Below are 26,864 nucleotides of genomic sequence, written 5' to 3' on the forward strand. Positions count from 1 at the left end.
CGCAAACGCAACGCCGTGTCCCCCGCCACCCGAGGCGGGCAGCCCCGTCCAAATTAGCCGTATTTCATTAACCACCGAGTCCCAAAGCCGAAGGGGCGCCAGGCCTGCCAACGCCGTGACTCCGGGTAATATCCCCATGAAGGTTTTATTAAACACTCCAGTTGTGCCATCATCGGAGCTGACAGCGCGATGGAAATCCGTCCATTCCTCCCACCTGCCTCGCTCACAGACGGAGCGGGGCCGTTACCTCCCTACATAAAGGAGGCTGCGGAGGAGAGCTGGGCAGCCGACGAGCAACACTGACAGAAGCTGGAGGAGAAAAGCCAGAGAAGAGCCAGGAAGGGGCAGCGTTGGAGCTATGAGTGGCATCGTTCGGCTGCAGGTACGCGCCCCACGTCCGGAGCTACAGACAAGAAAAATTTCTACAGGGAAAATTTCGCACACGCTCCGGACTTCCTCAGGTGTGCGCCTCCCGTAACACTGGTGTGAAACGGGTTTCCGTGGCTGATAAACTCAGCAGCCAACTGTAAATCTCTCTTTATTCTCCCAAAGTAAAGTGCTCGGGCAGATAAAAAAGATGGAGGAATGTTTCTAATCAGACTTACAAGATAATATAGTATAATTGTTAACAGCGAGTCGAGACCGCAGTAGGAAAGATAAAAGGGAATCCTGCCAAGGGGAACTTGAGAAAATCCTTTACTACTAGACGAAATGCAAATAACCAAAAGCAAGTGTAAAATAGCACAGACAAAAACTCTCTCCTCGTTGAGACGCTTTAATTTTAAAAACATGACGTGCTAAGAAAAGACTGGAACCGGCATTATTTGGTTTTAAGGAAGAAAGACTTGCGAGAGGCTGTGCTCGGAGGTCTGCACTTCTCCTTCCTTAAATCTCAGATGGTTGAACACAGTACAGTCAGAATGGCATCCTTTCGAGGAGGAAAAGTGTTTTTCCCACCCGCTGTGACACACACGTACCAGTGACAGGGCTGTGCTCCCCCGTCCCCAGCGAGCCATGCTCTGCCGGGCCGGACCTGGGGCCACCAGGTCTACCCAGGGGGGCGGCCCTGACTTCAAAGCGGCCCCGCAGGGTGCGGGGGTCTCACCCAGGTGACCCCCAGCAGCCCCCTCCCATCTACACTCTTCCGCGATTCTACAGAAGACGAAAACCATTTCATTTTGAGGTCGACAAAGAAACACGTGACAGCACTTCTGGTTGGAGAACAACCACCGGCCTTCAAACGGAGCTCCAGAGAGCGACTGGAAGCTGTAAAGGCACTCTGACAGACGCAACGTCTCGCTCCGGATCCCTCCCTTTTCCTGCGAGCCTCTCTGGGCTCCAGCCATGCTCTGTGCAGACAGACAGACAGACAGACAGACCGACCGGGAGCCTGCCAGCACCCCGTCCTGCTCCTGCTCCTGCCCCGGAGCAGCCCGCCTCCTCCTGTGGACCACTGCCACCACGGGACTCCACGAGATGCCTCAAGCTGGGTGGTCCAGCTTGAAGTTAGGCAGCCTGGATATCTTGATTATTCGGCCTGGCTGCTGGGAGACGACCTCTGATTTATCACGTCAAGAAGCAGAAGCGGCAATAACGATCGAAGGCCAACAGTACGGACGATCTTTAAACTCAACTGTTGAATTCAGACGCAAAATCAGACACCATCAAGTCCCCATCACTGTACCACTGATGTATCGACAAAGTTTTATTCATGTTTTTAAAAATAGTTCTGATTAAACAAAAAAATCCTCAAATTTCTCCTCCTTTAGGTTCTCAGATCTAGAAGGTAATCATGAATGTCATGTCTCACAACTGACCGCTAAGAACTGTCACTCCTTTTCTTCTTTTCTACCACCTACAATGGGGTCAGCCTCACTTGTTGAGGTTTGTTCCTTTTTTGTCCTGCAAACTGGCAAATTTCAGGCTTGCTTAGGGAGGAAGCCCACCCTATCGCCTTGTACTAAAGCCCACCCTTACACTAAGCCCACTCTTACAATAAGAATAAGCATTTCTTCTCCGCTGTGACTTAGTTCGAGCAGATTTTCCCCTCTCCGAGTGGGAGACACGGTTTCTGCCAAGACATAGGATCAACCTCCAGGCTCTAGTACTCGTCTCACTGCAGTCCTTCCTGTGCCGCAGCAGAGGGGGGTGCTTTGCTCCAAAATATTCATGCCTCCTACCTCCACAGCCACAAAAACACCCCTGTGCAACTGCCTTTCCACGGGGTATTCTCCTGGATATTTTATTCTTCCCATTTCAGTTGCTCACAATCACACCGTTATCCATAAGCAACGTGGTTTTTGAGATATTAAGTCCATCAGCTACAGCTCTACCAGGCTACAGATATGTTTGCGTACGTGCACGTGTGTAAGCGCACATGCATATATTTGTAGCAAAAGACCAAAATTAATTCATTTATGGCAAAAAATCCACAAAATTAACCTTGCCTAGCAAGTACTGCCATGCGCAGAGGACAAGGAAGGCTGCTTCCCACGCGCGCCGGGGGGGCACCGTGCCACCTGCGGGATGCCCAGCCGCCCTGTCCTGCGTGGGTACCCGAATGACTGCTAGGACAGGAAACTTCAGGCCTCTGACTTCCCCCCCAGAAGGGGCCGGACGTTTACTTTTCTCCTTTAAGTGTCATCAGCCGTTTCCACAAAGCCACCAGCAGCTCGGTACCAGTAAGAGCACGACCATCCCACCCAGTTTGGCTGAAAACCCCCAACTGGGAGGGAAGGGACAGCACTTTCTGAAGCAAAACCGGCCCTATCTGAGACCTCAGGGGCTGAAAGCAGCCAGGTCCATGCGTTGGGGGGGGGGGGACACAAACGCTGCCTTTCCTGCTTCCCCTCCGCAGCCAGCAGTGCCGCCGGTTTGTCTGTTGTACAAGCAACAGCCTTGCCCCGAGGTGGAGCAAAGATACGCATCGTCCCCCCCAGCCCAGGAGTGCAGACCTATAAATAATCCTTATCTTCAGAGAATCGACCTCACTTTGAAGTTCTATTAATATTTTATTTCTTTCCATCTCCTTAAACAGCCCCTACTGCAACGCTCAGCAGATCGGAGTGGAAATAAAACCCAAACAAAACGGATAGCAAATCCAAAGACGCGCACGGGAGGTACAAACAGGCCGTGCTGTTGATGTGCAAATCTCTGCCCTAACCTCCTCTTTGAAATCCTAACCTCACACGCGTGCAGGCAGCAGGGCCCGAGCATACGTGTGCGTGCTCAGAGATGAAGCGCAGTATGCTTGAGATAACCCAGCCTAAGGGAAAAAAAACATGAGAAACCTCAGTCTTGTGGGGTTTTTTGGGGGCTATTTAAGGTCAAAAAGGGTTCTGGAAGACAAAGAAATGCAGGTAGAGAGAAGGCTGATCCCGGAGGTGGGGGTACGTAAGGATCAAAATCGTCCCGCGGGACTTTCCAAGGCCTCTTTGGAGGCGCTCACATACCAGGCTGACAGACACGGCAGGAAAACCCGGCCAGAACGATGTCTGCATTCACGCTTGGTTTGTCTTTTACAGCATTTTTCAACTCTTCAAGAGCTGGAAGAAGGCTAGACCTTGTCTCCTTTTAACTCGTGCTTTCCTTTTTATACACGGTAAAAGATACTCAGCACAAACGCCAGGTTTTTCTGGTTATACTGGTCTGTGCGGATTTCAGATTACCTGCACTATCTCCCACCTTCATCGCGGATGGGAAGCTCTTAAAAAATGCTTGGAAATCCATTTGGAGTACTCAGCATTTCGTGCTAGAGATGGGTATCAGTAGTTAGCATGGATAAACAGCACGATACTGGGATTTTCAGAAGCATATTCCACGAGGAGTCTGAAATGGAGAATATTGCCTCTCCGGATGATGCCCCCAGAGCCGGCACTGCTCCTCCGATGCCTCGGCCATGAACGCACCGTGCGGTTGTGCCTCCTGAGAGCGGAGGGGCTGGCAGCCCACAGACCAACCTTAGCCTCTTCCGAGAGAGCAACTGCTGATTTTTCCTGCCGAAGGGCAGCTTCCCAGCTCCCTGCTGCAGATGTACACCTCGCCTCCTCAGAAGCAAAGCCCTTCTCTCAACACCCCTCCCTGAAAACAGCGGGGCAGGCAGGGACAGGCGGAAAGAAACCAAGGACGGGGGCGCGGAGGGGCCGGGGAGGGGACATCAGGCACCCCGGCTGTGTCACACACCTCGTGTGCCTGTGGGCTCACCTGTGCATACAGGTTTTCCTGTCCCCATTTTTCGGTGAACACATAAAGAGAAGATGCGATGTGCCTGCATGGTCCTCGGGTGCCCATCGACACAGAGCGCTGCTCTCTGAGCTGCGACCTCCGCGAAATAGCAGCTGCACCCGACAGCCCCGAAGTGCTGCGCCTCATTGTGAATTATCTGGAGTTATCTCCCCCTGTACCTTTGTCGTGTAGCTGAAGACGGAAACTTTTATCCTCCAGAGCAAGAAAAGCCACCATTTGCCCCAGCAGCGAATCCTGAGGAGCGCTAAGAAATGGTCATACAAATGTTTCTTTTATTGCTCGCAGATGGGCATTTGAAGTTTGGGAACCGCAAGGAGCAGGCACAAGCTGTAAAAAACGGGGAAAGGTTTCCTATTAGGAGCGCTGCACCCCGCTCCTTACGGTTAACCCTCGTCGCGCCGAGCGGCGCCTTCACACAAGTATTAACTTTCTGAACACGCCGCCGCAAAGGAAAAGCAATCACCTGCCGTCAGATGCTCCCCGGATCACGGCTCCAGGCTACGGCTAGCAAGGGATCGCTCCTAACTAGCTCACGTAATGACCGAACGCAGCGAGCAGCGGGCTTTGTACTTTTCAAACTGATGACCTCGTGTTATCCAATTAGATAAATAAAAACATGCGCCAGGGAAGTTGTAAGGTGATGCATGTTAACATGTGTTCAATATTGTCAAAATTTATAAGTCTGACAGAAAGCAGATTTGTGCAAAGCCCTTATAAACCTCCAGCGCTATATTAAAAAGGGAACAGCGCAGGGCACTCTGACACAAATGGTCTCTCACTGTATGTGTGTATTATTGGTCCAAATTATTCACTCTTATTTAACTGCATTGAAGTCTTTCATCTCCATGCTATACAATAATAGTTTCCATATGACCGGTGGCTCAGCTATAAATAAGATCAAAAGCAAAAGAAAGGATTTAATAAAAAAAAAAAAAAAAAAAAGACATTAGGAGTGGCATTAAATCAGGAAAACAGCAAAGTTCAAATTTTTTTTTTTTTCTCCAGAAAGAAAAAAAAAAAAAAAAGCAGTGCCGGAGCGCCGCCGCGCAGCTCGCCAAGCGTCTTACGAAAGGGCTTCTTGCGAGCCAGTTGTATGCAAAAGCCATTTCCCCGCAGCCCCGGGCGGCACAGCCCAAGCTCAACGTTACAAAGGAGAAGGAGCGAACGAAGCGGACGAGCACCACGTCCCGGGCCGGGCCGAGCGGTGGCACCGGCATCCCCCCCGCGGTCCCCCGCCGCCCCCGGGAGCCCGGCGCGGCGAGGGGAAGTTGTGCTTGGCACGCCGCGCTCCCTCGACGCGCGGGGCCAGCTTCCCCGACGGCTTTCCTTCCAGCAGGGCCCGCGGGCTGACCTCCCTCTTCCAGGGCTCCGCGCCGCGCCCGAGCGCCCAGCGCGAGCGCGTCGCAGCTCTCAGAGCCACGTGGGGGCTCCCCGGGCCGTGCCCAGGCGCGCCGGTCTCCCACCGCTACGTGAGGAAATGGAAGTGTTTTAAGGGAAAGCGGCCGGTGGCAGCCTGTTATGGGGAAAAGTGGGTTGCCGCGGCCATTGAAGTGAAGTCGCTGAAATAATCCTTACCGATTTCTTTCCAACAGAGGCGATTATTCATTTAAGCACCGGCTAAATCCGGAGATAGAAAAGGGCCTCGAGTACGGGATTAGGAACATTAACTCTTCTTCACTGACCCGCCGGCGAGGGAGCGGAGGAGACCACGCCGCGAGCGAGTCGCCCAGCTTGGGCACTTCATCCCGGTTTGGGGGCGCGTCCCCCGCCGGGGGGGCCAGCACCAGAAGCCCCCGCGGCGAGCCACCGCCTGCCGCTCTCTGCCAGGCACCTGCTTTAGCGGTGACCTCAGCTCTTCGCCCCTCGAGGTGCAGCCATTTCCCCCGGCAGCTTTCCAAACAAAAGCCAGCTGCCGCCGGCCGGCCGGGGGCCGCGGAGCGGGGCCAGGAGCAGCAGCGCTGCCCAGGGCCGGCCACGCTCCGGTGCCGCCCGCACGCAGCCGGCGCGGGGCAAGCGGGCAGGCGGCGGCGGCATGCCGAGCCCCAGACCCCACGGTCTGAACGATGAGCCTAATTAGCTGCCGGGGAATGAATGAAGCCCTTGTGCCCGGGCGGCGTTTTTCCAGAAAAAGGTCTCGCTTCGGTATCGGTCAGCGGTTTCTCCCTCCCGGCCGGGACGAGCTTTACGGCTCGAAAATCGTTTAAAAATATGATAAAGGCCGTAATTTGCGGGGCGGTCGGAATGTCAGCCAATTAGGCAGAAAATGGCGCTACATAAAAACCTTGCACTGGTGCCTGTTATGTCAGATTTTATTCCAGTAAGGTCATTCCGCCCCCCTTTTTTTTTTTTTCAACGTACGTGATACCTGTTAGCTAAAAAACACAGCAAGGCAAAATAAACAACAGATGCAACAGCTACAACGGCGCTAAGAATCGAGAAGATGAAAAGATAATAAGAAAAAATAGCAAAAGCCAGATTTTGCCTTTTAAATAACGCCAAGTTGCTCGACTCTTTTTGTTTATGTATGAATGACATAACCGAATTACTTCATGAGCTGCTACTTTAATTCCTAGGGGTGGAAAATTCCGTAAGTTAATTTAATGTGGATGTAAAAAAAATATACACGAACATGCTCTCTTCCTGTGGGCCCTCATGTGAAGCATGCAGGCGAGCTGATGGACTTCTAAGTACTGCCTTAAAAATAATGTATACCAGTTTGTGTTTTATAATGATTTTAATCAATCCCTTCATGCACTGCTACAAAAGAAACATGTGTCTGCTAAGATTCCCGTGTAAAAGTTAGCGTTTAAACGCTGGTTGCTCCAATTTAATTTGAAATGTTACAATAAAATCCCTACAATCTGCATAACCTCTGAAATAACAGGAACTACCGAAAGCCAGGAAATTCACAGTTAAAGCCGAAAATATATGCTGAGCTCATGCCCTTGAGAGCTGGAGATGGGCAGCTCCCGCGAAATCAACGCAAACTCCAAGTTTTTGTCTCGACACGCGACTTCTGCCGTAAAGGCCATTACGGAGGCATAAATATTATGAGCAGCTTGAAAACAAAGCCTGCGTCGCCCGTATTTCTAAGCAACTTCTGCCTCTTCGCAGCCAGTTCACAGGAGCTTCTTTATGGGTGTCCAGGGTTGTTTTGTGCTCGCTTTACAAGCCCAGCGAGCGGGGGCTACCTTCGTTTTAATCACCACGTTTTTTCAGTCCTGCAAACGCTCACGCGTGTGCTTCATTTCAACGTCACGAATAGTCCCAACGGGACGACTCGCGGCAATAAAGCTCAGCACACGTGCGTTTGCAGAACCGGGGCCCTTGTGGGACGGGAAACCTGAACCTCCTTCTCCTCTGCCAGAGGAGAGGTCGCCCCCTTCCCCGTGTGCCCCCCCCGGCCCGACCCACCTCGCCGTGCCCTGCGAGGGGCAGCTTTGGCGGCTGCCTCCCACCGCCCGTGCACCACCTCCGGGGGTGCCGGAGGAGCCCTCCCGGCTGAGCCCATTTGCCGCTGCGCCAGCACCGAATATCCTGTATTTATAAACGGTGTGGGTTAACGCGTGCCGCTTGCCGAAGTCAAAGGAGCGCTTAGGAAGGGACGTCAGGGGCCTGCTAAAAATTAGCAAGTGCTCAAATGCCTTCCTCACCGGGCCGCTAAAAAAATAAGGGAGCGAATGTGAAGGAAGAACTTGCTACAGCAAAGGGCTTGCGGAGCTAGCAGGACTCTGCTCGCAGCTACGCGGCTGTAAATCTGGGCTAACTCCACCAAAATCGGAGCACTCCGTCCGCATATTTTCAGCAGAAGAGCAGCTTCTGCCCTACCCTCGCCTTCTTTTTGTCCGGGGAGAGGGAGCAGCGCGCAGGGCGCCGGGCACGGCAGGGCCGCTGGGTCCCAGCACCGGGCTCAAGTTACTCCGGGGCCGAAGGCAGCAGCCGAAGGTGTACAGTGGGCAAGGAGACTTCCACCAGCACATTCTGTACAAGTTTCCGGTCCATACCTCCCACTGCTACTTTATTTACTGCAGCTGGCCAGCGTTTTATAGCCTGTTTCATGTATTAAAATTCAAATGTGGAAAACATTACCAGTATCCTCCTTGATTTTTTTTTTCTTTTTCATTTTTTTTTTTTTTTGGAATTTTTTCCCCCTTCAACTTCCTTTTCAGCGTGGAATGTATCAAATGGTCAAAGGCTAACTTCAGACTGACTCTACTCAAAAACTATTTCCTTTGTTCTTATGTTTTTACTTCAAAATTCATACCAGTTTTCCAAAAGAAATCATCAGGCCTGACTCCTTCACACAAGTTACAGTTTCAGACAGTGAGTAATGCTGTTTGGGAGCTCGGCAGACTGCTTTTTTTCACAGAAATTGTGCCCGTCTTGTTTTTCAGAAGCAGCACTGCCCTCAAAGCACCGTACCTCGGTCTGAACTCCCCTCCTCAACTCTCTCGCTTTGCCTGCGTACTGATTTTGCAGGGGCTGCTAGAGAAACGAGCAGCAGCTCGCCTCCGAAGCCAGAGCAGCGCGAGCCCCTCCGCCCCGCATTTCCAAGGCAGAACACGCGAACTTCTGAAAAAGCCGAAAATCCGAGCGCATTTTTCAGACGCAGGATGCGATCCCTTCAGTTTTTCATTGGTGCTGTTTTGCTGTTGTTGTTGTTGTTTGTTTAAATCTAACTTCACCTACATCTGGTATTTAAGCGAGGAGCACATATTTATGGAACAAACTGTCTCTGAAGTGATGCCCTGGGTGCATGTTGCATCAGTTTAACATATGCAAAGCGAACAAAGCTACAAAAATTAAACTATTTTCTCTTGATTGAGAGCAGATATACAGAAACAGTTGTAAGTCACAGATCTGGCTTTTAATAAAGCCAGATTTCTTCATTAAAAGCAGTATTGTTTAAACACTGGAGGAAAAAATAGCTTTGTACAAACTCAAATCTTAGATTATATGTATCCCAAGTGTATTTAACATATTACCTGAGGCCAAGCTAAATTACAATCTAGAATTTCCTTTTGTGAATTCTCAGCAACTGCCACAGAGAGCAAAACAATGTCTGGTTCATGCTAATTTTATTGGGGAAGGGGAAAGGAGATGGATTTAACTGAGCTGCTGAAAAAGCATCTTTTTACCTCTCGGAGCCTTTTGCCAGACCATTTTCAGTTAACACTTAACATTATTTTTTTTTTTTTTTTGAATCTGCAAATGGCACAGGCTCAGTTGTGGCTTTTAATGATATTTCACCCATGACAGAGTCACTTCTAGTAACGTTTAATTTAATGAGGAGCAGAGCCTATCACAAAGCTGCCCCAATAAAAAATAATAATAATAATAAAAAAACTTATTTTAGTTTCTCAGATATTTAGTTCCAGCAACTGATGTTACATTTTAATAACCTGAAACTATTTCATTCAGAGCTGAAAAACTATGGGCAAATATTAAGGTTACAGCATTGTATGTGCTCAAATATGAAGGGAAGAACTATCAAAGAGTATCTGGGTAAGAATATCTGGAAATTCCACTTTTCCTTGGAGGGGGAAAGCAGGAGGCGGACGGGATATTCTGATTTCCATATGAGACAGCAGATCTCAGTCTGCAAGGCCTCGGGCTCCAGGCTGACCCCCAAAATCTTGCCCCTGCGGGTTGTGGGGTGTGCTGGGGGCTGCAGAGCCGTCCCCTCCGCTCGGCTGGGCCGCCTGAGAACAGCCACGGGACGCAGGAATGGCCCCGCTGAATAGAGCAGGGCTCGCAGTAACACTGGGGCTAATTATTTTATAATCACCTAACTGACTATCACGACAGAGCCCGGCACTGGGGGCATCAGCAGTGTGCAGCAGCCTGGAGGACACGGCAATTATCAAATAATTGGCCACCAGAAGAAGCTCCTTCCTTCCCCGAGCAGTTGCCTCATGCTCTGGCATCAAAGTTTTTCTTTCTTTTTTTTTTTTTTCTTCTCCTTGTGAAAAAAAGGAGGAATCCTGTCTGAATCCTGTCAAATAAAACTCTAAATGTTTGCATTTTCCATATGATGTCTAATCCTATTTGGAATGCTTCTGAACATTTGGCCTTGATTACATCTTGGAGCAATGAATTTCACAGGTCATTGTGTGTTGAATAAAAAGTATTTCTTTTTGTCAGGTTCACTGAATGTCCCCTTGTTCTTTAATTATAAGGAAGGATGAATAGAAGAGCTAGATTTACCTTCTCTATGCTATCCATTATTCTACATACCTCTATTATGTCTCCTCTTATTCATCTCCTTTCTAAACAAAATCACCGCAATCTGTTCAATCTCCCTTCACATGAAAATCCTTCCATGCTTGCAATCACTCTTGCTGTTTGTCACCGAACTTCTAATCCCACTACACTTTTATAAGACGGGAAAACCAAAGCAGAACAACTCCAGGTAAGGCATAAAAACACATATATGTGTGTGTGTAAGGACACACCCGAGGCATACACTGGCATTGCATCAGTCTTGGTGTCCTTTCTCATGTTCCTTTTCAGTTCGGTAGGTTTCATTTATTCATTCATTCAATTATTTATTTATTTTAATGATTCGTGCAGACTGGAGAGAAATTTCCAGGCAACCCTCACAGAGGCACATGCTCTCCTCCCAAATTGAATAGAGCCCAATATGTATATGGTTAATTGAAATTCTTTCTTCTAATCTGCTCTGCCTTACCCTCAGTACGTGGGATGAGACGGGGATCAAGCCTAGTCCTCCCACAACACCACGGCAGCTAACTGGCCGTGGATCTGTCAAGTCCCTTCCTATTTCCACATATTTTCCCCCAGTCTTAATTAACCTAAACAGCTTGAACTATCTGAAAATGCTGCCAGCTGACTCCTCGATCCTTTCCCCCATTCCGCATGTAAGTAAGCAACTCTATTTCGAGAACGAAATTTTGCAGTATAAAAAAGTTTGCCCTCTAATCCTGATGAAAATCACACATCTAGCTCAGCTCTGCACAGACGCACCCTCACCGCTTTCTAATCCAGAACTGCTGTTTCTCACTTCCTACAGGACCGTTGGTTTTTCATTAACTTCCGCTGAGCGACTTTGTTTAAGATTTCTGCAGACTCGAATGCGTGGCGTTAGATGGTTTTCCTTATTACACTTAAAAAAAAAAGAGACTGAAGAGACACGATTTTCCTTCACATGAAAGAAAGTTATCTGCCAGATATTTCCTTTTCCAAGTGCAAGACGTTTGTCCTGGAGACATAAGGGTGCACGTAAAGGCCCCGCGGGAGCGGAAATCCCAACAGCATACTCCAGACCTGGTCAGAGGCTTTTGTCAGGGTGACACACGTCCTGACACTGTGCACTCCAGCAGCAGTGACAGGGCTGGGACTCCGTAACGCAAAGCAAGAGCCGGTGGCATGAGGAAGGAGCAGGCTGCTGAGCGCCGACCACTCCATGTTATACAGGGGCTACTTAATCCAGAGGGAACCACAAGGCACAGTGAGCGTGCGCAGCTCGGACTCGGAGCCACCTTCTCTTCCCACATTTAAGCACAAGTGTAACACAAAGGCGGGATTAGCTCCTACTCTTTAAGCCTTCTCCAGCCCTGCCTGCCGAACGGGGGCCTTACGCTGAAATCTGCACCCAGCTTCCCGAACATGAAATGCAACACTCCCGAAACCTTAACAGCAAGGAAGGAAAAGCATTTCCAGATCGGTGTGGGGCAGTGACTCTACACTGTGCAGGCTGGGAACGAAAGAGAACTTATGAACCCCAAGGTTTCACACCTCCACCCACGGCTCCAAGCCGGCGGCCAGGAGGGCCATGGCAAATGGCGGCTGTGCAGGGGTCCTGCGGCCACCTCGCACAAAAGACGTGAACGAACCAGCCCTCTGCCAAGCCACCAAACCTCACACCCCCTCGTTCCTCCCCCCCGAGCTGTTCCCCGGTGTGTTTTCTGTCAGAGCTTACCATGAGCGAGTGCCGGTTGGCGGAGAGCAGGCCGGTGCCGTAGCCGGAGCCCAGGCCCGCCATGGCGCCGTTGTGCGAGGGCCCTATCAAGCCGTGCATGTCGGCGTGGCCGCCCGGCATGGCGGTGGCGGGCCCCACGGCGTGGTTGCGCAGCACGTGGATGGCGTCGTCCAGCCTCTCCAGGCGGTCCTCGATCCGGCTTTGCTGTTGGCGTGCGAGAAAGAAAGCGAGAGCAGCGTCAGCAGCCGCGGGGCCCCGCAGCGGCGGAGGCGGGCGCAGGGCTGGGCGCGGGGGCAACGGGGGGCACGGTCACCCGCAGCCAGGCCTGCCTTCTCAACCCCTTTTCTCCTTTCTTTTTGCTTTTCACGTTTTTATTTTTATTTTTTTTTATATATATATTTTTTTACAGGAGTGGTTTTGTTTCCTTAGGGACATGTTTCAAACAGCGTTGCGGGGAAGGAGAGAGCATGGTTAACACGAGTGCAGCTTTGATTTTCATGGGCAAAACAGGTTCAATGATTCCTCATGAACATAATCATTACAGTACATATGTTGCCCTCTATGTCTTTGAAAAGTTTTAGTGATACTTAAAAAAATAATAATAATAATAATAATAATAAAAAAAAAGAAGTAGAAGTAAAGGAACAAATATCCCTCTAATTTGAGTCAATCTCTAACTGGGATTTTCCTCCCCCCATCTAGTCACAGGATCACACACAAGGAGAAACGGAGAAACTACCAGGCCACACAGTCCCTCACACTGCTCGGGTTTTTCCCCTACAGGTACGCACCCTAGGATCACTTTCCACCTCTGGTGACAGCAGCAATAAGCACTTGTCCTTGGCCAGTACACCCCATGGGCACGGTGACCGCTGCGGTGCTGGGGGCGAGGGTGCAGCCCTGGTGGCAGCCAGGTCTGTGACACCCAACCACCTCCCCTCTGCCCCGGGAGCCTCCACCTCTCCTCCCTGCTTCTCCGACCATCCCGAACGCCAGCTACGGCACCGGGGAATTCCTTGAAGAAACCTGGCTGCTGCTGTACTGAGTTACTTCCTTCCACTGTCGTCTTTCTGCTCAGCCAGAACAACTCCAAGCCATGTTGCAGGCAGGGCTAGGAAGGAGAGAAGCAACGGGGAAACCACCACCTCTACCTGGGCTTCCCACTGCCTGCTGCACCAGCTGCTCCATGGAAAGAGGGACGGGCTCCTGCAGGAGCCACCACCTCGGCGTGGGGACGGCCAGCCACTGCCACACGCCCTGCTCTGCTCCGCTTCCTCAGCCCCACCGCTCTCCTTGCCTGTCCCCAGCAGGGCACCCCAACGCTTTGCTCCTTGTTGAAATAGGAGAGGAGCTCAGCAGGACAGTCCCAGAGCTCTGCGGAGCTTCAGCTGCAAAAACAGACATAGCTCTGTGGATCTTATGGATCTATGGATCTTATGGATCTCTTAAGCAAACCTCCTAACCAACCCGCTGCTCTCCAAAAACCAACGTAGCTAAAAAACCTCCAGAAGACAGACAGTCTAAAAAATATCACAGTCAATCATGGGAAGGATTTCCATACTCGGGCAGAAAAAATAGCCCCTGCTAATTCCTGAACCTGGAAATTTTCTAGTGAAGTCCACAGGACTGCTGCATCCCCCAGCACTACTGGTGGGTTAGCACTGTGCTCTTGGGAATTACCTGCTTTCTCTTTTTTAAGGAAACTTTAAAACTTCAGTACCATTGATTTTACACCCAACAATATGTCAGGCATCTCGCAGCGATCACTGGAACCTTCTAGACTTCCAGCTGAGACCGACAACCAGCTGCTAAGGTTGAGACAGAGGGTATCGGGTTCGTTAAAGTTCTCCTCCGTCCTAATGTGTGACTTAATCTTTCCATTAAAAAAGGTAACAAATCTTATTGATACCCCTTTAATCCTATCTGTCACACGAACATTTATCACCAGCTCGGCCCCTGACTCTTCCCCTCAAGCCCAGCCCTTCGTGTTCTCCCGGTGAGACCACCGCTGCCACGCTGGCCGCTCTCACTTCCCAACTCCACGGGACTGACGGACAGTGACCACGCTCTGTCCTGCTTTCTATTTCTCTGCAATACGTGCCACCTGCCTGTTCACCGTTCCCTCTTTTTGTATGCACTGTTCCCTTTTCAGGGTATTTCAGCACTGCATCCCCTGCCGTGCAAGCAAGCAGGAGATCCTGTCCAGCTGCAGCTCCAACCAGACTACGAGAGCTAGAGCACGGGGCACCCTGCTGCGAATTTAGGGGTGGCAAAATCAAGTCCGAGGGCATAGCAGTTGCTAACGAAATGAAAACCTGTGTGAGAAGAATGGATGAGAAATGGAAAGAACAGCAAGTAAAATACTGAGGCAGAGGAGGTCACTAATCAAAACATACCAAAGAGTGTAAGGGACCTTCATAATTGGGAGATGATGACGCTTGACCTCCATTTCTAGACCAAACAGCTGTGCCTGCTAATAGTAAAATTGGAATTACCATTAGAACTATGCAAACAAAAATGTCTTTCAAACTTTTTGGACAGTTTTGTAGACATGTAAATGCCGTATTCCAGATAGACTATAGAGCAGACATATGGAGAACTTCCAAAATACACACGGGTGAAAAAAAGGTATTTTGTAGCAAAGCACGTAGATGCAGGCCACAAAGTTCCCCCAGGCTGCTTCTCCACATAGAGGGCTGCATTGATTCAGCAGCTGTACCGACGAGCGGCTGCAGGAGAAGGAAACGTCTCGCTGGGGAAAGGAGAAGCAGCACTTCCACGCGGTGCTGCAGGCAGCTGGGCCTCTGCGCGAGCCCCGGCACATACTAGCCCATTATCCTAACCTCACTTCGAGCTGTAGTCCGTGCCACTGATTACGTCATTCCACCATCAAATTCGCAAAATCTTAAAAAAAGAAAATAAGTAAAAGCACTGCACACAACATGCTATTATATTCTGATAAGGTCGGCACTCTCCTCGGCCAGATTATTTGGTTTGGCAGGTTCAGAATGCCAAAGGTCTAACCAAAAAAAAAAATCTGGTTTGCATCCACTGCTCTACATCTGCTCCTGCTGCAGGAATAAAAGGTCTCCTCGTCTCCAGCAATGCTTTCTAAAGAAAAAATTGCCCTTGCAAAAGAAGCAAAGCAGACACGGGGAAAAGAAGTTTTTTTTCAAGTATTTTTTTTTTCCAACAGCGTATATATTTAGCACAACGCTTAGACCATTTATAAAGTTCTTTCTTTTAAATGAGTCATCTTCTGAACGATCTTATAAAATGGGCTTAAGAGTTTGAGATGGAAATATTAGGATTTTAATCTTAATGTCTACATTGAGTGGCACTTGCTTGGACTAAGATAGGCCAGGGTGGAACTCATGGCACGTTTTTTTAGGCTCTGACAGCATGATTATTTTTTTTCTCATAAAAGTAAAAAATTATGTCACTTCTAATTAAAACTTAAATCTTCCCTTTTCTGGTCCCCATGGAGTTTTTATTTGAGATTTTGCTGCAGCACTGAATGGAGCAATGAACAGCAATCTTTACTTTCAAAATCATTTTTAACTAGCCCTTGATATCCTTGAGGGAAAGTGTCTCGCATGCTAAACACTTTCAGTTCTTATTTAAATGCATTTGTACTCCTCATTTCTCTCTATTTTGACACTTGGTTCTTTCTATTCATTCACTAAAACTTGCAGGAAGCAAGGCAGCCCAAATTAGCACAATATTTTTCCTTTTGGTTCGGACCCTTTCATGGGGAACAATGGCAACGCCTCGCTAGGAGAAATGCGGCTCAGAGTGCCAGGGTGTCGCTTAACACCTCAGGGGTGATTTCAGGCCAAAAAAAAAGGGCAGAAAAGGGTTTTCTGAAGCCCCAAGGCTGTGACGGGGCAGGCAGTCCTGCTGCCGGTCTCCTGCCAGGGGTGGTTTTGGAGGGAGGTATATTTTCTGACTGAATTCCACCCCGACGTTAGCGCTCCTTCAGAGCAGGTGAGTGTGACGGAGGTGGACGTGGCGTCTTCCTACCCCTCCTCACGGACCCCTGCCTCCGGAGGCCGGGCCATCACCTAGCTCCCTTCTCCTTCCTTTAGACACTGCCACCTAGCACAAGCTTCCCTGCCACCTCTCCTTCCCCAAGGGTCTCATCACTGCAGAGACAGGTTAGGCCCAGGCCTCTGAGGCGGTGCCGCCATTTTAAAGGAGCACGGGAGGTGCCTGCTGCGGTGCTTGTACCCCGCCGAGAAGGAGCACACCTCTCGCCAGCACTACCCTACGCAAACAGCCTCGGCTGCCTTTTAGGACGGCCTGAACACGATGCAGGGCCCATACGGAAAGGAGACTGGAGTCTTTGGCTACTGGTGATAAAGACCTCGTCACAAAGACAGGGTGGAAAGGTCTTCTCCAAGGCATTAGTGTGGGTGCAGGGGAGGAGTAGCCTACTGCTCTAGTCAAAAAGTCTCAGGGTTTATGAAATCTGAATTATATTCAGATAAATATTTAAAACTCCCGATGCTCATGAGAACTACCCTGGGCCTCTGGATCTTTTCAGTTCAGGCTTTTATTAATATGAGTGGGTTTAGTTAAAATATGTCAGCTTTATAAACAGAGCATAAAATAAATCAATGGGATTCGTGGGGGCTCGGTTTGTCCAGAGATACGTTTTATGGATCAAACTCCAGCCAGCATCTGCTTCAGCCCCGGGAGGGGACGGGGGAACGTCCAAGGAGATGCACTTGGCCCCGGGGCGAGGCTGCCATGGGGCACGGCCATGGCACGGGACAGGCTCCGTGCACGGCACAAGGCGCTGGCCACAAGACCCTGAGGGCACTGCTGGAAGCTCAATAAGGATGCATAAAAACACTGCTTTACTGTACAGGCATCCACCTACGAGCTGCAATGACTTTCTCTCTGCACTGGCACTACAGCATTTGGGAAAACTCTCTGCTCGTCTCCGGGGGACCACCGGCCACCTGCGTGTGCTGCACCTGCACGTCGGTGAAACACTGGCCTGGTGCTGCTGGCTGGATGCACGTCGCACACCCAGTACCGTAGGAGCTCATTTAGGCATCTCCTACCAAAAATAGGTTGAAACGTTCAGTAAAATAGAATTGTAACAACAATACCTGAGAGAGAAGGGGGAGAACCAACAGGAGTTGAAGGATTTGATGAAAAGCTGTTGTTGGTGTGATCTGGAGAATAGATCTTTAAAAGATGATACAGAATTAATCTAAAGCCATCACAAACTGATGCAGAAAGAAATATGGAATTCTTATGCATTCAGTTCATTTAAATGAAAGCAGGACAGGTTAAAAAGCCTCTTATTCAAATATTAATATTTCTATAAAGACAAAACTGTATTAGATGCAGGAAGCTAGACAACAGACCCCTTTTGATGGGAACAGACACTAGCCAATTAAGCGATGGTTTCTGATTGTCACACAGATCTGCCACGGTAGATGTACACATTTTCATTGTATAGACTACTTTACGAATGACTGTCATTGACAGGCCTTCAAGCAAGCCTGAAAATTGCTTTTTTGTTCTGCTGAAATCCCTTAACGGCCAAAATAAAGCAAAGGGCACGGAGCACGTCGCCCTGGCACAGCGGGGAATCTGCAGCAGCAAACTCCAGCTACTCGGCCGCTGCTCCAGCGAGAAAGCCCCTGCCTGCCCCGTGCCCGGCGAGGGTGCCACCGCCCTGCGGTGTCCCTGGGGCCGCTGCCACGCACCGCTCGCCATCCGTGCCATTGGTCAGGGCACCACTTCAAAGTGGATTCTGTACTGTATCAGTTAGTTCAGGCAATCTGGAGTCTGACTTTTCGTCTTTTCAATGAAGCATCGAAGAATATGCGAAAAAAAATTAACTCTCATGAGAACTCAATGGAACCCACTCTGCCCAGAAAATAACTATCGTGGTCCTTATTAACAGTCAGTCCGTGCCAACAATTACCAAACACCGAGGCACGGCAGTGTTTCCTTCTGCTCGAGGTGGAAAACTGCCATGCCCCAGTTACCCCGGTAAGAGCTGGGAACTCCTGACTTTAACAGCAACCACAGCAACTGAATAGGTGGAAACTGCCGTGAAAAATATAAAATCTGAAGGCAAAGGGAATTTAGAGCAAATCCTGTTTGCAGATCGCTCGGTAGCACAGAAGTAATCCTGCTGCCGATTTCTGTTCAGACCTCCCTTGCCCGAGTAAATGACGTGTGTGAAAGACTGAAAGACACAGCTCATTGTCACCCAGTGAATGGGAACAGGTCAAGGTTTCCACTCTTTCCATTTCTAGTCTAGCATAAAATTAATTCTAGAACTTTGTAAACACCATTTTGCACTGATTGTTAAATATCTCAGTTGGCAGTGACTCCCAGTGGGTGACCTCTGAGACCAGGTCTCTCCTGTTTGCTGCTCATCTTCTCAAACTCCAGGCGTCCAATTCTGATTAAAGCTCACACTTTGAAAATGGTAAACGTGTATTCCAAAGTAAATATTTCCTTACAGAGGCAAGTGCTTTCCCCAGCGCATCACCAGTCTGCGAGCTGCCTGCCGCCCCACTTCCTCTGTTTGCTGAAAAACAAAAGACTCAATGTAAAAACAGACAGAAAGACATCATCCGTTTCTATTCCTGGTCCACTTACTCATAATTTAATTGCATTTTAATGCTAATTACATCAAATTAATCTTTAATTGCCATTAATTTGTTTGCTAAGGTAGATATCAAACACATTCACGCTCCATTTTTTCAGATAAAATATAAACTCGAGATGTTGTTTTTATAAAAAAATATATCGCGGTTTTGATAGTACTCGGCCATATGGCTTTATTTTTCTAAATAAAAGGTTGCTAGTCGAAGATGCTCAAAGGCATGGACATTGTGCAGGTTCCTAACACTAAAGACCGGGCTCAGGAGTGGCTGCCCGCCCTCCATCGCGTGCTCAGCCTCGGTGCCTGTGCTCTGGGCTCTTCGAACTTTGCTCCAGCAACGGTTTTCTCTTCCAAAACTTATACGTAAGGGCAATGTTCCTCGTATAAGCCACCAGAAGCTACCACAGAGGAATATTACAAAGGCGGCAGAAATAAACTCCCCAGAGCCGGGGATGCCAGAATTCAGTCTGCCAGTGGAGCCTAATTTCTCTCTTCTGCGTCTGTACCGCGAGCCAGGCATTAATTACACGATCGCTTACTGCTCCTCCACGCAGCCCCAGCCTCGCTCAGCGCACGGGAAGGACAAAGTGCTGGTAATAAGCAGCTACCCGGGGTTTTGTTTTCTCCCCATTCACTCGGTGACCCTAGTCCTTTGTATACGTTTCAAAGCGTGTTTTAAAGGCGTTATTAATTTCCATAGACTTCTCCGAAGCGCTCCTCTGACTGTACTTAAAACATTGCACGAACCTTTAATTAAATGATTTTTTTTACCATCTCTCAAGTGATAGGATCGCACCTTTCATATAAGCAATTTAGGGAAAGAAAAATCGTGGCGTTAACAGTCCACCAATTTCTCACCCTCGAGTGATAGGACTGAAACGTCTCCGTTCACAGGAGAAATTGAAGGCAAGGAAAATTAGGGCAAAATGTTCCACCAGCTTCAGCATCTCTGTGTCCATTTATAAAGGAAAAGCACCGCTCTGACTGACTGCTGGGCGTGATCAATACTCCTGCTTTGGGCCCCGCAGACTGGAAGTCAGGCAAAGAGAAAATGAGAAGCAAGCGGCCAGTCGCCGCCCATGGAAAGGCCGGACTGATATCTGGCATCCCAATTAATGCCGCCCTTCAACCTTCGTGTTTTGTAACTTCTGAATGACTGACGCTGCAACTTTTTTACTGAAGGGATGCACTTGTGTGCGTGTATATTATACTTTTTGGGCCATTACAAGAAAAATAACCGTCCCCTCCTGCAGCACTGTGCCGTTCGAAGATCAGGGCATGGGAAGAAGTGTTGGGTCCATCTTAAAGCTCTTCGATTTGGGCTCTTTGAGTAACTACAGCTGAACGTCACTACCAGCTGAACGTACTTGGCCCAGCGCTCACAGCAGATGACATCTGCCTGTGCATGCTGCAGCCCCACGGCAGCACCAGGGAAATGTGGCTTTTGGGGACCTTTGCACCCTGGCCCAGGTGTTATTGATCCTCCACCCTGCTTAAGCCCAAACTTTCCAGTAGCAGCTTCAGCCAAGCCTAGAATAAAGTAGTTCAGCTGGAAGGGAACTTCAGAAATCATCTAACTCCAATTGTCTGATGTCCAGTTAGAAAAACTTAAGGGATGGCACAGGAGAGCATCTTCCTTCTGTATTTCATGTACAATGCACACGTTTTCTATTAAATGCAGTACCTGTACATTTAATTTGACTGCATACAACCCTGTTTCAGCACTTCTCCTACAGCAGAATCATCTAAAGAAGCCCCAAATATTACGTGTGTCCCTGCCTCTTTCACCCCTTTCACATAAACTTACACATTCTTACGAAATTCTTATTTAAACTTTTATTTTCACTATTGTACACTTGCAAATATGCTCATATGGCAGTGATGGCCTATTTGTAATCTCATCTTAGTTTGAAATTAGGTATCAAGATATAGAAAGTTTTAGGATTTACACCACTGAGCTGCCAGGGAAAGTATGAAGTTATTACAGCCCCAAATACTAACACAGAAATGCGAAAGCACACCAGCAGAATACATGGCCTCAGTTAGAGATACAACTTATCAAGCTAATTTAATGTTGTAAATCACAACCTACAGGTTTTGCAACCAGGCAGATGTCCAGAAATTCAGTTACTTCGCTCTAAAGTGAACTGTGAATCTAAATGTAAATCATGCATTGTTTTTTCCTTTTTCTAAGTGACCCTAACTACATTATTCTAAAATTAAGTCCTACATTTGTCTGTCTGAAGGCTGGTTTCTCCTAATGAGATGAGCTGTACCGCTCCTGCGGGAGAAGGAAGCGCAAGGACTGCAGCCCTGCTCCAGCGTGAGCTGGGCCACCTCTCCTCTTTGCTGTCAAAAACAAAGGAATTCCTTGGATATGCTGAATATTAGGCTTTTCCTGAAAGACTTCGAAGACAAATTACTGCAAGAGGCCCGGAAATCATACAGGGAGAGCCGCAAGGATGGGCAGGAGTGTGTAAAGTTTCCTTTTGCAGACAGGGTGCTGCATGTGGAAGAGGAGCGTGAAGAGCGATGCAGCTGAGGTTCGTGACACGGGGAAGGCAAGCTGGGCACGACCATTCATCATTCTCCGCACAGAAAAACTGAAAGGCAACCACTAAAATAAAACAAAATGTTTTTTTTTTCACCGGTGTTCAGCCAAATGGGAAAAGTCTTTGGTTTAAGGAATGCAAAGACCAAGCGTGCAAATAGGTTAAAAAAGAACTGGGCAAATTCATGGGGGAAAACATCCATCCGTGGTTGTTGAACACACGTCCAGGTGCATCCCCAGCTCAGGCTGGCTCTCAGCTGCAGTCTGCAAAACCCCAGGAAAATGCCAGAGGACGGATGACTCCACAGACGGGAGAAAATGGGCAAAGGAAGGTAGCTGAGGCACCTTCTGTGTGGAAGACCGAGTTAAACATAACCAGACAGAGATCTTGTAGAAGTCTTCAGGCCCCCGAAATAACCATGTTTACTTAAATATAGCTAACCTTTTAATGGATGTGTTTATTTTTCACATCACTGCTTTGCACGTAAATTGTCTTTTTCAGTTATTCTGGTAATAGAAAAGACATGACTGAAACCTGTAGGTGGTTAAGAAAACTCCGTATTTGAAGGATTAACAGAAAAATATAGTCTTAAGAAGAGCAAGCACTGTCTACTGCAAGAGCCCAACTGCTTCAGAGGCAACAGCACCAAACATCATCCCAGGACGTGGGACTACACGAAGAGAAAATGGACGTCAAGTGTATGGAAGAGCAGGGATTCACTGCAGAGAAAAGTAACATACAGTGGTGCTTGAGGCAGCGGATGGCTACGGAATATAACCAAGGGTTTCTATTAATATCTCACAGTTGTTGGTCCGCCCTTTTACCAGCGGCTTCAATGAAACGCTATTTAAATACAGCCACCAACGCCGTGGGGGCCGAGCGCAGGCTGAGCTGGCAGTTTCGGTTTGCACAACGACGGTCATGTTTAAATAACTGGGATGTTTTCCCGAGCTCCACATCGCTGGTGCCCAGAGCAGCACACTGAATGGGAGAAAATTCCTAGGAAAAGCAAGCAAGTGTATTTGGATGAGGCCAAAAATACCTTAACAGAACTATTTTAATGGCTTGGAAGCTAATATTAAAGCACTTCTTCAAGCTCGTCAGATGATGATGCAATAGCAGAACGCAAGGGAAAAAAAAGAAAAAGAGGTCACGGAAGAAATGCTGAACTGATTATTTTCATCAGCTTTGTCCACAGGATGGAGGGTATTTTAAAAGGGATTAGTCAGAAAAATTGGCTCCAACTGAGGTGTCAATGTAAAGGCTTTAAAATAAATCAATACAAAGAAAAATAAAGAAGAAAGAAATGACATTTCTATGAGCTCTCAAGAAACTCAAACACAAATTTCTCTAACTTTTACCGCAGCGTAAAACGTGCTTAGACTGACCTAGCACTGGAGTGAAGAAGGTGCAGAACATCACACCGATACTGAAAACAAAGTTCTGCGAGTTCAAAGAGCCACCCAATTTCAAATCTGACTTCCCCATGAGAAAAAATACCAAAGAACAATATACGAATGGATAAATACACTACATTGCAATGCCAACGATGCTTTGTGGGGGGAAGCCATGTCCTGCAAACCTAAATTCTTTCCAACAGACGAGGAGCACAGTGATGCAGGGGATCCTGTAAATATGACGGATTTGTGCTCTCAGAAAGCTTTCAACAAAGCCATCTCCCAAAGGCTCTTAAACTAAATGGGTCTCAGATAAGAGGGAACGGAAGATATTCTTGCGGATTAAGAAGTGATTAAGGGAGAGAATACAAGAGTAGGAATTAATAGTTAGCTTTATAACACAGGAACATCCCCCCCCAAATCCCCATTGCGCAGATCTGTACTGTTCAACGCACCCGTATGTGGCCTGGGGGAAAAAAACTAACATAGGCTGAGGTTGTGGCATTTGGTGAGATCCTGAAGATGAACGTACTACTGGGGATAATAAGAAAATGTCGCCTGCAAAGAACAGCTCTTGTAACAAGTACGGGGGGGAAAAAAGCCTTATGCTGTGAAGGGACATGGGTGGGTGCTTGGTTCCCTCAAACATGCTCCAGAAGGAGAAGACCCGCAGGGACACGAGTAACTCGCTCAAACCCTGGCCTGGCCATCAAGCAGCCCCTTGCTGCCCACCAGGAAGGCCCAGCAGCCAGCAATCGCTGGGCAAAGAGCAGGGGCGAAGCAGAAACCTTTCACGTCGCCCCCACGGACCCAGCCCACAGCTGTGGAACAAAGATTTGGGGAGTCCGAGAATGAGCCTCAAGGCCTAGGGAACAGCAGGGCGGTGGGGCGGTCCCTCCAGGGGATGCCCACAATAAATGTGGATTCTCCGAGAGCCACGGCAGGGCACGACAGGCCACAGAGTCACAAAGAGGAGGGAAGAAGGGCTATCTGGTACTTGTGACAACACGAGAACGTGGCGGGGCCACGTCGGGCCTGGAGGGAGCAGGGTCAAAGTGGAAGCGGAGGAGAGCCGAGCCACCACACGTCACCGTGCCGGGGACCTCTCCCAGCTGAGCTGGTGCTGAGAAGGTTGAAATTCCTAAAAATGTTCTGTGGCATGAACAGGTTGGGGCAGTGGTGGTGGCTGCCGGTGCCCGCGGGGGAGCTGGGCTCATGAGGGGAGCCGGGCAGAGCTGGTGCGAAGCCATGGCAGGTCCTCGTCCTGCAGCAGGCCGAGCGGGGCCGTGCCGAGCTCACACGGGCTGCACGAGGGGCTGGGACACTTCGTGGGGAAAAAAACGCTTCAGATTTCTAAATACTCAGCACAGCACCCAGCTCTGGCTGGAAATGCCTGTGAAAGTATCACATGTGCTCACTCCCTCCTTGTATACCCTTCCCAAGGAAGGGTCCTTGCTGGAGACAGGCCCATGGTGTACAGCAGCTTTGGTCTGAACGAGGACAGATGTTTTCAAGTTCTTATGTAAAACACTGAGAGACTTAGTGCTAGGAATGCCACGAAACTCCCTCAGAACTGGAAGGGCACAGTTTATCCAAAACATCGCCGCAGCAGGCTGTAATGGGATGGAGTTGCCAAATGCAGGCTTCCAGAAAGGTTTCAATTAATGGGGGACAAAGGTTTGAGGGAAGAGCTAGGGAACGCTCAGTGAAAATTTTAGGGAAACAAATTAAACCAGGTAGGTAAAGCTTGCCTCCACACCACAGGCAGTGAGAATGCAGGCACGGGAAGCCACACAGGCACTTTTGGCAGGTTCACAGGAGGTTGAGAGCTTCAGGAACAACAGGTCCCTAAGCAGGTGCCTGCAGAACCAGGCGGGGATGTCCCCTCTGACACGACAGGTCTGGGTGCAGGGCTCCACTGACACAAGGCATCAGCAAATTTTGGCACGATGCAGGAGACAAAGACAGCCTGGGAACGGGACTGCACGGCAGGACTTGAAAATGCATTGCAAGAGCTGTCACCGGTCCTTGGGAGCTATTCCCCCACTCACCAAACTATTAATGTACCGAAGACATCGTGAAAGACTGCAACCTTTGATGGATTGGTTCTAACGACGCTGAAGAGCGTGTTTATTGTTATACTTAATCTCCTAAAACTTTCTCAGCATGTTTCTGCGAAGAACAATTCCGCACTGGAAGGCAACCGGACAGGATGATGAAGTACAGCCTTTTCCCATCTTTCTGGTGGGACTCGGATTGTAAATCTTAGATTATTGAATAAACTTCCAGGAATCTGTATCTCAACGAGGATAATTATATCGAGCAAAGTATCTAGTGTAACAGATAGGCTGCAGCCTTCCATGAGAGAATTCCAGCCAGACTTTTTATAGGTTCAGCTCTAGCACAAACTCACGCTGTTCCAATGGAACAGCGCTTTCTGAAACAGAGGGCTGGAAATTATACTTCTATGTAAAGAAGAGTGGAAAAACTTGCACCATCTTGGTATTCACAGCTGATGATCTTCCCAAATTATGGGGGACTGACATTGCTGGGTAGAAGTCATATCCTTCTTACGCTGCGCGACAGTTCGCCACCCTAGTGTAACTGGAAGCTTAACATTCTTGTAAAATATACAGCGCAGTATTATGTGACTGCTAGAGTAATAAAATTACTGTGAAACCAGTGCCTCAAGGGGAAATGCACATAATGTTTCTCCTGGAAAAGCTGCATGTCACAGTGCATAATGTCATACAAACAACATGTCATTAGAACTGAAAGCAGCGAGCAGGATTAATACGGGCATCAGATGGATACGATGGAGCGCCTTTAGCATACGCTGTACGAGCCTCGCTCAGTAACTGGTTGCCTAAACATTGCACTGCTTCAGACCTTTGAAAATAAAAGCCAACACTTTGCATAAAATTAACCACTGCTTTCTGTCGATGCCACCGTGCAGCCTCGTGAAAGAACCCTCTCCCTGGTGCCTTTTGAAACTGCACCACCATCAGCGAACGCAGCTCATCTACCCAAGCCCTGTTCGTGGTGGTTTGTGCCCCGCTGCCATTGCAGAGTGTCCCACGGATGACCGGACACTTAGAGGACATCCGTGGCTGTGTCCCTTTGCTGGGTTATGCAGTGGTCATCCTGCCCAGGCTGCTTGTCTAGGAAAATCAGGGCACACAGGGGAAGGACAGCATGCACACAGCCTTCAGGGCACGTTCACCGATTTGGGAGGAGGACAGGACTTGCATCCAGATCCGTCAAATATTTTTGCTGCCCTCAGACATGGCTCACCAGTACTACTTGATTAATATTTACAACTGCTGAAACAATTTGCACGTTTGGATTGCAGCTCTTCTGGCTTTTCTTTGCACGCTGGATTTTCAGGAGAGGAATCCAGACGAAAGTCTGGAGGAATTTTTTTCCATGGGAAATTCAGGCACTGAGGCATATGGGCAGGAGACAGGATTCTCACTCCTGCCCGTTTGCATCCCTCTGCAAAATTCTGCATCCCTAAATGTTATCTGTAAGGCGCCTGCATCATGGCTGTAAAATGGCTGAATTAAGTTTGACTCTATTAGGCTTCTTTTGAGGGAGAAAGAGAGAGTGATTTTTGCGTGTCGTGCACACAGAAGCAGCAATACATTGTAAAGGAAGACGTCTCAATGGAATGGCAAGATTGAGCACAGAAACACTATCCTGAAACAGGATACGTTTTTCTCAGACAGTGACAAATTAAGAAGAGACTGTATTTAGTTTTTTCTTTGTTCAGAGACCTTGAAAAATATGATGCCCATGTGTTAATGTTTGAACCCACCCTCCATTCTTGCTGCATTAGTCCTGCTCCCAGTCATTCAATACAGAATCATGTGTGTAATCCGAAACATGTGTCCAGCGATGTGTTCCCTATTTACCAATTATTTAATTAGCTTTATTTGTTCTTTGAAATACAGGCAAAGCAATATTTTTTATTTCCTGTATTGAAGTCTGCACCGGTATTTGCCAACTATTTAAGAAAGTACACAAATGCACGCTCTTTATTTGCAGAGCGTGTCAGAACAGTATCAGCCATGTCAGCGGAGGCTCTC

At 48.6% G+C, this 26,864-nt stretch overlaps 1 protein-coding gene across 41 annotated transcripts in view; it reads right to left on the reverse strand.

Annotated features, from left to right (window-relative positions):
• LOC310889247 (transcription factor 4) overlaps positions 1–26,864 on the reverse strand; it is a 211,733-nt gene that overhangs the window by 9,814 nt on the left and 175,055 nt on the right. For 25 of the 41 annotated variants that reach the window (XM_083816476.1, XM_083816475.1, XM_083816438.1 and 22 more), the window contains 4 exons: positions 18,682–18,749; positions 17,308–17,386; positions 14,584–14,660; positions 12,188–12,391 (listed from right to left, as the gene is read on the reverse strand). In XM_083816476.1, coding sequence (XP_083672602.1) covers positions 12,188–12,391; positions 14,584–14,660; positions 17,308–17,386; positions 18,682–18,749 — 428 coding nt within the window. The remainder of the gene's footprint in view (positions 1–12,187; positions 12,392–14,583; positions 14,661–17,307; positions 17,387–18,681; positions 18,750–26,864) is intronic. The other 16 variants (XM_083816454.1, XM_083816463.1, XM_083816456.1 and 13 more) reach the window with 2 other exon arrangements.

Source organism: Anser anser (assembly GCF_964211835.1).
Source record: "Anser anser genome assembly, chromosome: Z".
NCBI lineage: Eukaryota > Metazoa > Chordata > Aves > Anseriformes > Anatidae > Anser > Anser anser.